Here is a 16,080-nt window from a genome sequence, read left to right on the forward strand (position 1 = left end):
AAAGATCAAATCTGAAATCTTGGTGTTCTGATTAACTCAGATCTGACATTCAGTCATCATATTAAATCTATCACAAAAACAGCCTTCTACCACCTAAAGAACATCTACAGAGTGAAAGGTTTCATGACTCTGAAAGACTGGACTGGACTACTGTAATGGTCTTTATCAAACATCTACAGCTGGTTCAGAACGCTGCAGCTAGGGTCACATTACTCCAGTTTAAAGTCTTTACACTGGCTCCCAGTCAGCCTCAGAATAGACTTTAAAGTTCTGCTGCTGGTGTATAAATCTGTGAATGGGTTTGGTCCAGAATACGTCAGTGAGATGTTAGTCAGGTATGAACCCAACAGGTCTCTCAGATCTATGGACACAGGTCAGATAGTGGAGCCCAGAGCTTACAGTAAACTTGGAGATGCTGCTTTTAGTTGTTATGCTGCAAAGAAGTGGAACAAACTGCCAGCAAAGCTGAAGTCAGGATCTAATGTGAACATTTTTAAATCAAAGTAAAAGGCACTTTTTTTTCTCTACTGCGTATGATTGGGGGAGATTTTAATCATGTTATTGTTAATTTAATGTTTTTACTGCTGATTTTAAATATTTTTAGTGCTAATTCTAATGTTCTTATTGATTTTTAAATTGTTAAATGTTTTCTGTTGCACTTTTTAATCATGTAAGCTACACTGAATTGCCTTGTGTATGAAGTATGCTCTACAAATGAATTTGCCTTGCCTATGTTTGATTGCTTGCCACAGTTACACAGGTGTTTTTTTTTTTTTTTTGGTTTTTAGTCCCCTCTAGTGTCAGTCTGAATATCTTTTAGTTTATGCTCCTTTTGCAGACCTTTATAATGTGGTTTCCAATACATAAAACAACAAAGTGTACATTAATGTGCTGAAAACTTTCTAAATTAACTCTATAGATTGACGGTGAATTATCTTATTTCTGTTTCAAGAAAATCTACTGATTACATACAGGAACAAAGTACAAATACAACAAACGCTTCATCAAGCTTATTTAAAAATAAAAATGGCTGCTTTAATATCTCTAACTGGATGATGTTAATATAATATATTTTTTTTTTTACAAATTACGGAACATAAGAGGGAAAGTGTGTTTGACTTTTTCCTGAACAGAAAAAAATATCATTGTCATCTTTTCATTGTGATGGAGCTGTAGCTTCCTAACAATCACTTTAATAATATTATTAAATATTTTGCCAAAATTGCTAAAAAGTAATCTCAAAAGCATGTTATTGTTGCCAACAATAATTCAATAATTCAATGTTAAATGAAATGAAACTTATTCACAATTTGTTGACCAGAGGCTATAAAAAAATAATAATTTTATCTCACTTCTCTGTTGATAAACGTTTGCTTTCTCATGCTTACGTCATATTTCATCCCAGCTCAGATGGGCACAAACTCAAAATATGATGCAAATAATCAGAAGAACTTGCACAAAATTACATCAGACTGCTCGTTTCAAGATTTCCCACTCAAGAAGAATAGCTTACATCCAAAGTGTTCATAAGTGCACCGAGGTCACGGTTTGTGTATCCAGAGATTAAAATCTTATAACGGCGAGGGAAGTGCCTCAGTTTACAAAGGCCAATATATCTACACTAACCATTTATCCTTAAGGTAAAAAATGATATAACACCTGTGTAAGTCTTTGGAATCACTGGAAATGGTGTCATGAGTGACAGAATTATCATCCTATGTGACTTTTTTTTTTTTTTTTTTTTTTTTAAATCCTGGTTCACAGGTGGTGGTGAGAAGTGTGTTTTACCTGATAACACTGTGTGAGACGAACCATATGTGTAATGGGAACACTTTCCCACATCAACCGAAGGTCAAAGTCAAGTATAAAAGAAGATGGGGCTTCATGCAGAGAGGTTAACTTTGGACACACTGCAGACATGCTCAGGTTGTTGTTGTTGGCTTGTATCACAGCCCTGGGTAAGAAATTATTCATCCTTTTTTTGGTTCTTACTTTATAAGCCAGTTAATCACTGATTATCATATTTTGGTGGTGAAACTATTGTTTTTATGTCCTTTATTCAGTGCTGGCTGAGCTGGAGCCCCAGCCCAGGTATTTGGAGGAGAGTGAAGAAAGAGTAGTTGGAGGTGAGGTGGCCAGACCCAACTCTTGGCCCTGGCAGGTAATATTTGTTCTTCTCAACAAATATTTTCAACACTTGCACATGTCTTCAAAAGTGGACATTTTCTCTCTCCTCAGATTTCTCTTCAGTACAAATCAGGCTCTAGGTTTTACCACACGTGTGGTGGAACCCTGATTAAGAGAGACTGGGTTTTAACCGCTGCCCATTGTGTGGACAGGTAATATAATGACAAACTTTTTAACTTATGATAGGTTTTTACGTTATTCTCTTACAAATTTCACCTTTTTCTGACACAACTTTGGTATTTTCATGTACATTTTGTTGGTTATAAATGTCTCTGTCCTTCATCGTTGAAACTCTGATACACATTACCTTTAAATAGCTGTTAAAATATATGTATAGATATTCACTGAAGTATCAATCACCGATCAAACTTTATTTATAAAGCGCCTTTCTTACAATTAAATTGCAGATCAAAGTGCTTTGCAGACATTTGCTTATGTGATTGACAAAAGTAGAAAATGATGAAGGTTTAGAGACAGAAATAATTTAAGATGATGAGATAAGAAAGAGTCAAAAAAAAAAAAAAAAAAAACAAGTAGAGAAGAGAACAATTATAAAAATCATTAAGTACTACATAAAAGCCAGACTGAATAAATAGGTTTTTAGCTTGCGTTTAAAAATTGTAATACTCTCGGCTAATTAACAAGTTTTGACAACATATTTTTTTTCTTTGTACATTTTCTATCAAATCCTTTTTTAAAGTGTACTTTTGGGTCTTTCTTTTCTTGGTGTATTACAGCTCAAGGACGTGGCGTGTTATTCTGGGTGAACATGATCTCAACACTAACAGTGGTAGAGAGCAGATCATGAGTGTCAGCAAGGTTCATATCCACCCGAGATGGTCTTCCTCCAGTGTTGCTGCTGGGTAAGAGTTGTTTGTCATCAGAATTTAAAGACTCTTCACTTGCACTTAAAAATGCAATGACAATATCAAGTATTCTTCAAGTGATTCTATTTTACCCCTTTAGACGGAGAAAGCTATAGGATTAGATTTTGTTTCACCCTATTTGTAGATGCTCTCTGGGGTTTATTCTGCCAGTAAATAACATTGAAGTGAACCCTTGATCGTTGGTAGACAAATGTCGAGAATCAAATGCAAATGTTGTAGAAAAATAAATTCAATATTGTTCTGCACTCAGATCTGACATTGCTCTGCTCAAACTGTCCTCCATGGCCACTCTGAACTCGTACGTCGCGCTTGGTTCTTTGCCTCCTTCCGGCCAGATTCTTCCCCACAACAATAACTGCTACATCACCGGATGGGGACGTACTTCCAGTGAGTTGATTGTTTGTTGTCAATGCAGTTAGAAGATGTCGTGTCATTGAAGCTCAGTGTATGCCTTCATTTGTCTCGTCCAGCTGGTGGAAGCCTTTCTGCTCTGCTTAAGCAGGCCCACCTTCCTCTGGTGGACCACGAGACCTGCTCTAGCTCTGGATGGTGGGGCAGCACTGTGAAGACCACCATGGTGTGTGCTGGAGGTGGCTCTGATTCTGGATGCAATGTAGGTTTCCCACCAAAAGTTTCCATGACCAGAAATTCATTGTGTCTGCCTGTACATTTATCTGATTAGTTTCAACGTCACTGAAGTGTATAGTGATTTAAAATATTTAGAACGCTGATCTCTAACTCATGCACTCATGATGCTGTGTCTCACAGGGTGACTCCGGTGGACCATTGAACTGCCTGGTGAACGGTAAATATTACGTGCACGGCATTGCCAGCTTTGTGTCTTCATATGGATGTAACTACCCCAAGAAGCCGACTGTCTTTACTCGTGTCTCTGCCTACAATCAATGGATGGACTCGGTTAGTATGAAATATTGCACATTCACAATGTGTTTCCTTACATTTTTTTCGCTAAATTTTGAGCATATTGATGGATTTTGTGGTGTTTTGGCAATCTAGTCTATATCCTATACCTTTCGCATTAATACCATCTGTAATCTGTTCTTTTTTCCAGATCATGATGTGAGTACAGTCATCCCAGATGCACCACAAACATCACCAATCAGTGGAGACCATGTTTTCTGCTGTACTAAAATAAATAAAATGGAATGAAACTCACACAAATACAGTTTCTGCTTTTTTTTTTCCTTTAGGGGAGTAATATACATTTAATATTTAGAAAAACTTGAACTATAGTAAGTTTTGTCCCTGAAGCCATGAAACAATTCTTTATACAGTTGTGTGAAAAAGTGTTTGCCTGCTTCCTGATTTTTTTTTTACTTTTTGGCATGTTTTCCACACTTAAATGTTTCAGATCAAACAAATTTAAACATTAGTCAAAGATAACACAAGTAAACACATACAAATGCAGTTTTTAAATGAAGGGTTTTATTAATGAGGAAGAAAAAAAATCAAAAGCTACATGGCCCTATGTGAAAAACTGTTTGCCCCCTAAACCTAATAACTGGTTGGGCCCCCTTAGCAGCAACTACTGCAACCAAGCGTTTACAATAACTTGCAATGAGTCTTTTACAACGCTATGGATGAATTTTGGCCCACTCATCTTTGCAGAATTGTTGTAATTCAGCCACATTGGACACTTTTCAATTATGAACCTCCTTTTTAAGGTCATGCCACAGCATCTCAATGGGATTGAAGTCAGGACTTTGACGAGGCCACTCCAAAGTCTTCATTTTGCTTTTCTTCAGCCATTCAGAGGTGGACTTGCTGGTGTGTTTTGGATCATTGTCCTGCTGTAGAACCCACGTTCACTTTAACTTGAGGTCACGAACAGATGGCCGGACGTTCTCCTTCAGGATTTTTTGGTAGACAGCTGAATTCATGCTACTTATGTCTTCCAGGTCCTGAAGGAGCAAAACAGCCCCAGACATCACACTGCCACCACCATATTTTACTGTTGGTATGATGTTCTTTTTCTGAAATGTGGTGTTACTTCTACGCAATGGGACATAGTACAAAAAATTCACCTTTTTTTTTTCTTCTTTTTTTTTTTACTTGTCTGCACATGCTGTCAAAGAAGTGCAATCTTTTTTTAGACAGCAATGCATTTTATGTTTTTTTTTATTTTTTGTTATTGCAATTAAATAAATTGCATTATTTTATTACATAATTGTGACCATCACCAGCCCTCCCTAAGGAAGGGTAAGAAACACTTTATTAAAGGGAGAATATAAAAAGAGAGGGCAGTGTTACACCTAGGTGAGGGTAGGATGAGACAAAGTTCAACTTTTGTCTCATCAGTCCACAGAATATTTTTCCAAAAGTCTCAAAAATGAGACAAGCCTTAATGTCATTTTTGCTTAGCAATGGTTTCCGTCTTGGAACTCTGCCATGTAGGCCATGTTTACCCAGTCTCTTTCTCATGATGGAGTCATGAACACTGACCTTAACTGAAGCAGGTGATGCCTGCAGTTCTTTAGATGTTGTTGTGGGGTCTTGTCGCCTCTTGGATGAGTCGTTGCTGCGCTCTTGGGGTAATTTTGGTCAGCCTGGGAAAGTTCACCACTGTTCCGTGTTTTTGCCATTTGCCCCCAATGGCTCTCACTGTGGTTCACTGAAGTCCTAAAGCTTTAGAAATGGCTTTATAACCTTTTCCAGACTGATAGATTTAGATAACTTTTTGTTCTCATTTGTTCCTGAATGTCTTTGCAACTCAGCATGATGTCTATAGCTTTTGAGGATCTTCTGTCTACTTCAGTGATTTCTAGATCGAGAACAGCTGTGCAGTAATCAGGCCTGGGTGTGGCTACAGAAATTGAACTCAGGTGTGATCAACCACAGGTTTAGGGGGCAAACACTTTTTCACACAGGGCCATGTAGCTTTGGATTTTTATTCTTCCTCATTAATAAAACCCTTCATTTAAAAACTGCATCTTGTGTTTCCTTGTGTCATCTTTGATCTTTGATGATCTGAAACATTTAAGTGTGAAAAACGTGCAAAAAAAAGTAAGAAATCAGGAAGGGGGGCAAACACTTTTTCACACCACTGTATCAATAAGATGTTGTACAACTACTAGGAAGGAGGCTAATGTTTCTACAGACCATTATGTCTCATACATCAACGTGTTATCTGTGGTTTCATTTTCCCTTAGGGTTGGATCGGATCATTTCTAAATGACAAATTAAACTGATTGTTTAAGTGACATGGTTAGCAATAAAGGGGTTCAGTGATATTTATAGGGTGAATTTTAAATAGAAGTGCTTATATTATGCAGTAGGGATGTAACGATTCACTCAACTCCCGATACGATTCGATTCACGATACTGGGTTCACAATACGATTCTCTCGCGATTTATTTTACAAAATGGGACTGTATATAAATGACTGAAAAATATTTCTTTATTTTTTGGGGGAAAATACTGTACTATTTTTCATTGTCAAAAGAATCCCTTGATAAACGATTCAAAACAATGCAATTTAACTAAAAATAAATCTTGAATGAAATAAATAAAGGAATAATACAAATGAAGAAGAAGCTTATTATTTAAATTCTGGTTCTATAGTAAACAATACAAAACTGCATAATAGTTCTTTTTCTTTTTAAAAGTGCAACTGAAAATGTATTTTGTGCCTTAACAATTGGACTAAAAAAACAAAAAAAAACAGAAAACAGTCATTTTACTGTATTTTGGTCAGATTATTGTTTGAACCAGCAGAGGGCGCTGGTAACCTAGTGGTCGGTTGGCATGCAGATATTTTGCAGTGAAGAAGAGATGCTATGCTAGCAGGCAGAGCTAATAGAAAAAAGGTGACTTTTACAGATATTCACGTAATATTACAGATATTCTTTCGGTGCTAAAGAGGTAATGAATCATTTATGAATATGTTTAAGAGTAGAAGGCAGCCAGAAAGAAAGTATTAGCAGATTTCGCTCGCCGCCAACACTTCTGGGTAGCGCCCCCTGCTGGTTAAAAAAAGTACTGCGATTCAATTTTCACAGCATCGATGTGAATCGTTATACCTATGAATCGATTTTTAACTGCCTTACGATTAATCGTTACATCCCTATTATGCAGGTTTACAATCAGACTTTAACTGCTGTTAATGTGTAATAACTTGTAATTCTACGTATTTATGTGTATATTTATAAAAAAAAAATCACAAATGTACCTACAGTGACAAATTAAACAAACACTTGAGCAATAAATATTCAGAAAACATAAATATTATCATCAAAAATTACACTTTATGAAATGTCAAATCCTGCCAAAAGATTGGACATTGATAGACTCTCTTTTTAAGTTCATTTAGAAAGATCTCTGCATGGTGAAAAAGTTTACGTTACACACCAGGTTTGCAGGATTGGGAAATGAATAACCCACAAAACCAATGAAATTGAGGAGATATATCGGTAATAACTTATTAAAACCAGAACACAAACAAGCACACAAAGAATAAGCACTTGAAGAATGAAAAGGTTATTGATACAGAAGAAGAAGAAGAAGAACTTATTTAGATTTCAATTGAAAAAAATTAAACCATATGTAGAAAAAAATAGATTTTTTACCAAATGAGGCAGATTATTAAGTATCCTTCAAAAACTATCAAAGCAACATGTGCACACCGTCTACACCCAGGTCATAGGAACAGGACAAACACAGAGAAAAAGACTGAAGTGTTGTTTCAGGGTCGCACACAAACACTTGTTTTAGGACAATATGCTCTTATTCAATATTCTGACATTTCGTGTTTATCTTTATATTCTCTGTTGCACATTTTTCTTATCTATGTCTGACTTTCTTTTCAGATGATTGTTGACATTTCAAAGGGACTTGACCGCACACTGAGTTTAAGTACAGATGGAAAACTGTTGCATAAGTGTGTGTGATGGGAACCAAACACATGTCGTATGGATTACGGTGAGACTGGAAACTAGGAGTGAGACAGTTTACGCAAATATGCTTTATCTCAGAAATGCTTTCACTATTGTTGTTTTGCTTTTCTCAGTCTTTCCATTCGTTAACCTCTGGGATGTAAACTGTGTTACATTTCGGATGTTAGAGGTCTTAAATTGTAATTAGAGTTAAATAAACATTCACAAAACCTGTGAGAAGCACAAATGGGTTCTTATCACTAATGTGAGGAATAAACTCTCCTTTATAAATAGATATAGAAGACATTTTCACAACTTTTTTTTTAATTAAAAAACAAACTAACAAATATACCACACTCTATAACCATGAAGACACGTTAATGGGGGTCTAAATCTGAACCTGAGCCTAACTTTAAACCTCATGTGTTTATTTTATGCTGCAATACCACAAAAAGAGAATACAACTCGATCCTAACCACCTAATTTTTAAAAACCAAATAATGGGTTTGACTTTTTAATTTTATTGTATTATTTATATATTATTATTTTTGCATGTGAGGTATTTCATTTTAACAAGTTAAAGGGGAAGGGAAAAAATAGCTCAAATCTTAAAATGTGGAGAAAAACCTTGGACAACAAGCTGTAAACATTTCTCTCCTGATGAGAAGATAACAATCATTGCATGTGAAAAATAAAAAATAAAGTTTCATCTGGGAAAAAATGTTTTCTTAAAAGCTATTCTATCACTTTACAATGTTTTCTCTACAGGTAACTACGATGCCATTTAGAGGTAAAAAAAGAAAGTGTCCATCCTGACCAGTGACGTGCAGTCAGGGTAGGCAAGGTAGGCAGTGCCTACCCAAGGTTGAATTGATATTTGGATCATTTGTTTTAATTATAATATAATTATAAATTGTAAATTTTTCAATTTCCGAAAAAGCCTACAGTACCTATAAGTTTGAAAGTGTCAGCATTTTGTGCGTTTCATAGACCAAATGACTAAACTCGGCTATTTCCTGGTACGGCAGAGACACTGCACAGTCTCACTCCACTGTAAGGCAGAAGGAGGCCACACCCTCTTCTAAAATCACATTGCTGCTCTGCCTCTGGCCCCATAGTGTGTGTTTTTATGTGTTTGCGCATGCGTAGTCAGTTCCCCAAGATGAAACCCATTTACGTCCAAAGGCAGCTCTCTACACTGCCTTTGGACGTAGCTGTGCTATGCTAAATGCTATACGCAAGTTCACAGTGCATTAGTGAATTGATACAGCGTGGGCACTGATACGTTCTCTAGCTAGTGGGCGGGATAACACTACAGGAAGGATGACTTTCTTTTGAGGAAAAAACGACAGCTTTTAAAAGATGGGAGACCAACACCTGAGCTACCAGACCTTCAGCAAAGGTAAGGTCAGAAAATGTTTCGTACTTTTCAGTGAAAGGTAGGATTGTCTTTGTGGATGCGCCTCACTGAGGCTGTTCTGAGTTGTTGTTGTTGTCATTTTCTCCGTGTTTCTGTGTTTCCAACACAAATAACGGATGCGCTGCCGTGTCATGAGATATATCTTGTTGGAAGAGTATGGAGACTATATTAAATAATTGCTTATGTTTCTTTAATGGTGTTTTACGATGTTGATTTTGATTGATTGACACTTTCCAGCAGAAACATATGAAATTGTCATTGGCGGTCTCAATTTGCAACGTGCCTACCAAACCCTAGTGGTCACGGCACGTCACTGATCCTGACATTGTATACAGCTAATGTTCACGGAAAAATGGCTCCCACCGCTGACTCAGCTTTTCAAGACCCCTCCTTGTGCCCACTACTGTAGTGATAACTGTGAGATGGAAACAGGTGTTCAAATGTTACACCTGCACACGCTCACAAGCACAAGATATAAAACAGGAGAAAACCGAACGTTCGACAGCTGAATGACTGAGAAGACTGCAGCCATGCTCAGGTTTTTGTTATTGACCTCTCTCGCAGCCCTTGGTGAGACCAGAGCTTTAAAAGAAATGAATTCAAAAACACATTCAAAAAAATGAATTGTTGGATGTCTGATGGGTGTGCCTTCTTTGCTATTCAGTGCTGGCTGAGCTGGAGCCCCAGCCCAGGTTCTTGGAGGACATTGCTGAGGAAAGAGTTGTTGGTGGAACGGTTGCCAGACCAAACTCCTGGCCCTGGCAGGTAGACAATGGTTTTTTTTTAATGACTGAGCCAGCAGCAATGGCCTTTTTAAATTAGAAATGATTCAGAATAAAATAATGCTAACAAAAGTTTTCTAAGTGAAACCTAATCAAACCCATGAAACGTGTTAGCAACGTTAAGCAAAGAAGCAACTTCTATTTATGACACGTCGACCTAAAAAAGGTTAAGGTAAACCTATTCCAGTGTCTTACCAAAGAAAAGGTGCCTGATTAAAGCTTTTTTTTAAATTTTATAATTAGAAATGAAAGTTCAGTAACATTAATAATTGTGCCTAAAGCTTTCCAGTTAATTTTTACATGAATAATGGCCTTACATTGGTATCTAACATCAGCAGATTTCTCGGTTTATGTCTGATTTAAAATTTTAAAACCAATAAAACTCTTTAAATTAAAACCACTTCAAGCTAGCATGAATTACTTTAGTGAAATTAGCATCCTGTTATAGCATCAATGAATCTTTACTGCCCATGATGCCAATACTATATAGTTTTATTTTATGTTTTCTGGAACAAAATTTGACATAATAGCCCACAAGAACTGCCATTTCAGATGTTCTAACAAAACTCAGACCTTCGTCAAACTCACACAGATCCTAAAATTAGATGTGATTTTGATCCATGTAAAACATCAACTTTCAAATAAGTGACCGATTATATCAGATAATGTTCTTATTTACATTACTATAATAACAGCAACATGGCAATAGCACAGATTAGTATTTGTTGGTCAGTGCAGTTTACATTATAAGGGTTTGTGTTGTATTTATATATATATATATATACTTCTTATTGTGTCTCCTCAGATCTCTCTTCAGTACAAATCTGGAAGCAGCTTCTACCACACCTGTGGAGGAACCCTGATCAGGAGGGGATGGGTCATGACCGCCGCTCACTGTGTGGACAGGTGGGAGTTTTTTCATATAGAAGATGGGTGAATGTATTATTTACGCATTGAATAAAACTGTTTTGAAAATACAGAAAAGGGCCAATATGAAGCCAAAAATACCTGACTGGAACTAAATTGTCTTGTAAAAAAAATGCAAAATACTTTTTTCAGGAAACGCTATCTTCACGTAAATGAAAGCAAAAAGAGATCAACTCATTATTCTATTTAATATGACATCATTTTGCCATAAATATAATGATCAAAACAAGAAAAGGAAGTAATCTGATATTTTTTTTTTCCCTTAACGTTGTCTTTTTGCTTGGTCACAGGTCCAGGACTTGGCGTGTTGTTCTTGGAGAACACAACATCAACTCCCATGAGGGCACAGAGCAATACATGAGTGTGAGCCGCGTTTACCTGCACCCCAACTGGAACTCCAACAACGTTGCCGGAGGGTTGGTAGTTCCACGCCACACCTACATAATACAATTAAAAGAGATTATTATGCATCAAATGTGTTTGCTGTTGATGTGTGCAATTAATCAGCATGTTTGTTGTGATTTAGTAAAGCTACAACAATAAAAAGCTAAATATAAACAGTACCCTAATTATGTTTAGAGTTAAAAAAAGAAGGTCACATGCTAGGGCTGGGCAAAAAAAAAAAAATTGATTTAATCAATTTATTGAATTTGTAGATAAAAACAATTTTTATTTGCAAATTCAAGTTTGTTTTTGAAAAAAAACACAGTTTTTTCGGACTCGCGTTCCGTCCTTGTGGGTTACCGTACGAGCCAGCCCCCTCTTTGTTTACATGTGTTCACCCTTTGAGTAAATATGTGTCACAGGCATGTTTCTTTTTTTACTTGCACTATGCTGAGATTCTAAGGGAAGAGGTTATTATTTTTTTAATTGTAATGTTATATGTTATAGAATATGTAGTTATCTGATTTCTTAATCAGAAACTTGAAGCTACTGTAAAGTTGTTGTTGCACTTTTGCTTAAACCTGAGTTAAAGCTTGAAATTGTTGAACGACAGAACCTCATTTACTGTTTATTTTGGGATTGTTCTATGCATTTTAACTCTTGAGGACAATCACAGCAATAAAGTTGCACTTTTGACAATATATCTGATGTCTGCAGTAATATTTAAGTGCATTGAAAGAAAAAAATCAAAAATCTAATTGAAACTCGAATTTTCTTTTAAAAATTGGAGAATTTTTTTTATGCAAAATCGCCCAGCCCTATGACATGCTGGTCTGATCCTCAGGTGGGACATTGCCCTGCTGCGTCTGTCCTCTGAAGCCTCTCTGAACAACAATGTCCAGCTGGGTGCTCTCCCTCCATCTGGTCAGGTTCTGCCCCACAACAATCCCTGCTACATCACTGGATGGGGTCGCACCCAGAGTGAGTCTCAAATGGAAGCTATCAGTTACTGTCGTAAACATGTGCTTTAGGCTTCGCTCACTTGGAGTTATTTATATATATTTTCTTTGTAACCAGCTGGAGGTCAGATCTCTGCCCAGCTGAAACAGGCCTCCCTGCCTGTTGTTGACCACAAGACTTGCACCAGCTATGGATGGTGGGGCAGCACCGTGAAAGACTCCATGGTCTGTGCTGGTGGCGGCAGTGAGTCTGGTTGCCAGGTAAGATAAGAGTGGATAAAGAGCATTTATCATGGGTTTATCACAGTTATTATTATATTTTGTTAGATGTTACATATTAATACAACATAATATGGGTCTGTGACTCATAAGGATTTCTACTGCATTATATTTCATAAAAATGTGAATCATCAGACAAAGTTTGCATGAATAATATGATGGAAATATAAAATAAAAATACTTCATTTTAAGCAGAACTACACAATACTCGGGAAATCATGCCAAATAGGGCAGAAAAATGTGAATACATTTTTGAAGATGTTTTCAAAACAGCAGTTGAGGCCGGACAGTCGCATCAAATGATATTTTGACACTTAAAATAACAAAATATATTTACAAATAAGCAATTTTTCATTATGAAAATTCAAAGTGAGTATAATGTACATTCATACTAAGGTACTATATCTTTTAATGCATTTAAAACTATTATTTTTAACTGACAGAAATGCAGTTGTACAGAAAATATATAGGCATCACATCATTCACCCATATTATTATATTAAATTGTATATCATATTAATATATAATAATATTTATTATGTTATTATTATGAATTCCTCTACGGTTTGTAAAACTGTGACTGTCACCTACAAAAGTTGAGGTGGGAATAAATGTAGCTTCCACCACATAAGCTGCCAGTATTAACCACTTCTCCACCATTCCATCTTACGGGAATAATAAAACATTAATAAAATTGAAAATTTGCAATTTTTCTCAAAACTGATTTTTTTCCCCCACTTCCTTTTCTCGCATTGTTATACAGTATTTGTCTGTATGGTTGTTGCAAAAAAACTTTAGTCATTCAAATTGGCCTCACAGTAAGATTTTATTTAATGCATAACTTTTAATTAAACTATAACATAGATATGTCTTCACATGGCCCGGAAAGAACAATGGTGAACTGGTGATGCACTCTCTTGGAAAAAACTTGAGATATTAGCGGTATTTGCTGTATCAGCAGTGCTATGAGTCAGGTCAATGATCCAAGCTGGTGCTCATGGGTCGTAGTATAATAATGTGGTGCAAGCCTGCATGTATTCTACAGTAAAACAATGAACACGTCCTATCCCAACTGCTCTTTGTCTTGCTTTTTTACATATTTGCGTGGACGTATGTTTATATACATTGCATTTTTTTTTTTTATGTGTACTGTCCCTTTCAAATAAAAGCAGAAAGAAAAAAAAATGCCTATCAAATGTGTGTTTTTCTACTTTCCGACTGCAGGGTGACTCCGGCGGCCCCCTGAACTGCAGCGTTAACGGCAAGTGGGTCGTCCATGGCGTGACCAGTTTTGTTTCTTCCTCTGGCTGCAACGCCTACAGAAGGCCTACCGTCTTCACCCGTGCATCTGCCTACATCAGCTGGATGAACAACGTCAGTATCCAATAACACTGTGCACAATATCTTTGATGATGACTAGTGTGTATTTAACAACAAATTACACATATTAGTGTGTAGGAGGCTGTGCTACATCTACAGTATATTTACCACATGCACAAGACCCTACTTAAAGGCTCTTACAAGGGTTACGCACATCCCTTCTCCCACCGCTCTACCTCTTTGTTGAGTATCTTACTCTGTTCCTTTAGTATGGTAACATAATGATTCATTTGTCCTTTTCTTTGCTAGATCATGGGCTGAAAAGGACCATCTCCATGGTAACGACGGAGTACTCTGGATTCATCTCAGTTTCGAGGTCCAGCCCAATAAAAACGACCTTTAAAACCTGCTTTGCTTCAGTGCTGACGTGTTCCACAAGACATTTACAATAATCAATCTCTTCAAGGTTTTTTTTTTCTTACTTGGCTTCAAAATCAAATTGATTGTTAATTTGATTAAATAAAATGTATTTACACAGGGATTTTAAGTTCACATTTAGTTTGGTCTTTGTGCTGAGACGCAAAAGAACATGCGTGCCACATGCAGCCATGTGTTAATAATTTAACGCGGTAACCCTGAATTCGTTGGTCATTTACTCAATGATTCACGTTGTCATTTTCACTTTCTCCTACGGGCCAAATTGAATGCTTTAAATGGCCAAAATTTGGTCCTCAGGCCTCAAATTTAACACGTGCCTTATATTGTAAATATAAATCACATAAGGTGGAACACATAAGTTAACTTGATTTTTATCATGTAAAGGGAAACTTAAAAACAGTCTAAAATAAAATAAAATAAATTGACATCAAGAAATAAAACAGTATCTTGCATCTTCAAATTCTTACACATCTCAGTTTACATGAGCACAATGTTACATAAAGAAGATTTTTTTTTTTTTTTAGTCAATGTATTTGAAAGGCTACAAAAAGTAACTTGAATTTGATAACACATGATCATGTGGTCAACACATGCTAATTTCTCATTTCTTGCCACACATAAAGCATGCATATTTAATCTGCACATTGGTGATTAAATGAATCTGTTCCCACATAATTAAAATCTCTATTTTCTTCCAGAATAGTGTTTTTGTTGGTTTAGTTACTTACTTACTTACCAGGGATTTAAAACTTGAGGTTAGCCACAGGTGCAGGAAAGTTGATGAAGTCTGTAGATGTTGCAGTAGGTGAAGTAGGAAGGTGCTGAGTCATTACACAACATGATTTGGTTAACAAATTGTTATATCTTGATTTTATTTGTCCTTAATCATTAATAGCCTCTGTAAAAAAAAATGACTATTTTTTTGATCGTTTTTTTTTAAAAGCTATAGGGAGCCATTGCAAAAGAGTCAAAGAGCCACATTAGGCTCCAGAGCCGCAGGTTGCAGACCCCTGGCTTAGTCGGATTCCCGAACTGTATGATTGAGTAGTTTTCTGTCACTGTGTCAGATAGTCCACAGTGTAGTGTTTTGAATAGGGTTGATGATTTATTTCTCTGCGCAATTGCATCTGCAGAGTCGAGATACCGTACATTATTTTATTCAAATAATTGACAGACTACTAATTTACATTTACAGTATATGTCGGTGTGTTTTCTTTTAAAGAAATGATTCACAAGCATATACACACATGAGTTATACACTTTAATCCACAAACACACAGGCTGCACCGACAATGACGTGGAGTTTGTATTACAGTCGTGACACCATCACTGATGTTTTCCAGTGCCAACACATCATTGCTCATGTTTCTCATGTGGCTCTTATCTTCTGATAACCCCAGATTAGAAACATGCTGACGACAGAAATGAAAGTAGACAGTGGTGTGCCATTTCTGTTTGTGTACCAGTGAGGGGAGAGGGGGGGGGGGGGGGGGGGCTTTTCTCTGCAGTGCAGAGACCATATGGTAGTGATGATGGCTCTATTTTCTGAAGAAAGTGCCTGTCATATAATCCCGTTAAACACATTTTTAAAAAGCTGTAAAACAG

General features: G+C 36.5%; 2 protein-coding genes across 3 annotated transcripts; both read left to right on the forward strand.

Annotated features, from left to right (window-relative positions):
* Positions 1 to 1,905: 1,905 nt before the first annotated feature.
* LOC114462822 (elastase-1-like) lies at positions 1,906 to 4,256 on the forward strand. Its single transcript, XM_028445863.1, has 8 exons — positions 1,906 to 1,958; positions 2,064 to 2,161; positions 2,239 to 2,339; positions 2,925 to 3,050; positions 3,325 to 3,461; positions 3,545 to 3,687; positions 3,843 to 3,992; positions 4,147 to 4,256. Exons 1-8 carry the CDS (start codon positions 1,919 to 1,921, stop codon positions 4,156 to 4,158), a joined length of 807 nt encoding a protein of 268 aa, XP_028301664.1. The 5' UTR covers positions 1,906 to 1,918; the 3' UTR covers positions 4,159 to 4,256.
* A 5,614-nt stretch (positions 4,257 to 9,870) lies between these two features.
* Positions 9,871 to 14,446, forward strand: LOC114462821 (elastase-1-like). Of its 2 annotated transcripts, XM_028445862.1 has the most exons (8): positions 9,871 to 9,956; positions 10,051 to 10,151; positions 10,974 to 11,074; positions 11,386 to 11,511; positions 12,324 to 12,460; positions 12,557 to 12,699; positions 13,942 to 14,091; positions 14,347 to 14,446. In XM_028445862.1, the coding sequence occupies exons 1-8, from the start codon at positions 9,896 to 9,898 to the stop codon at positions 14,356 to 14,358; spliced, it is 831 nt and encodes a 276-aa protein (XP_028301663.1). In that variant the 5' UTR covers positions 9,871 to 9,895; the 3' UTR covers positions 14,359 to 14,446. The 2 variants fall into 2 exon arrangements, with proteins under 2 accessions (XP_028301663.1, XP_028301662.1); XM_028445861.1 differs by lacking the exon at positions 14,347 to 14,446 and having other exon boundaries at positions 13,942 to 14,106.
* Positions 14,447 to 16,080: the final 1,634 nt, after the last annotated feature.

Source organism: Gouania willdenowi, chromosome 5 (assembly GCF_900634775.1).
Source record: "Gouania willdenowi chromosome 5, fGouWil2.1, whole genome shotgun sequence".
In the NCBI taxonomy this organism is placed as follows: Eukaryota; Metazoa; Chordata; class Actinopteri; order Blenniiformes; family Gobiesocidae; genus Gouania; species Gouania willdenowi.

Bases quoted from the DNA above. Each gene is read 5' to 3' on its own strand.
- LOC114462822 (XM_028445863.1), top strand. From the start codon at position 1,919: ATGCTCAGGTTGTTGTTGTTGGCTTGTATCACAGCCCTGG. The intron at 1,959-2,063 runs GTAAGAAATTAT...TCCTTTATTCAG, and splicing joins GGCTTGTATCACAGCCCTGG to TGCTGGCTGAGCTGGAGCCC. The intron at 3,462-3,544 runs GTGAGTTGATTG...TGTCTCGTCCAG, and splicing joins CGGATGGGGACGTACTTCCA to CTGGTGGAAGCCTTTCTGCT.
- LOC114462821 (XM_028445861.1), top strand. From the start codon at position 9,896: ATGACTGAGAAGACTGCAGCCATGCTCAGGTTTTTGTTATTGACCTCT. The intron at 10,152-10,973 runs GTAGACAATGGT...GTGTCTCCTCAG, and splicing joins CAAACTCCTGGCCCTGGCAG to ATCTCTCTTCAGTACAAATC. The intron at 11,075-11,385 runs GTGGGAGTTTTT...GCTTGGTCACAG, and splicing joins GCCGCTCACTGTGTGGACAG to GTCCAGGACTTGGCGTGTTG.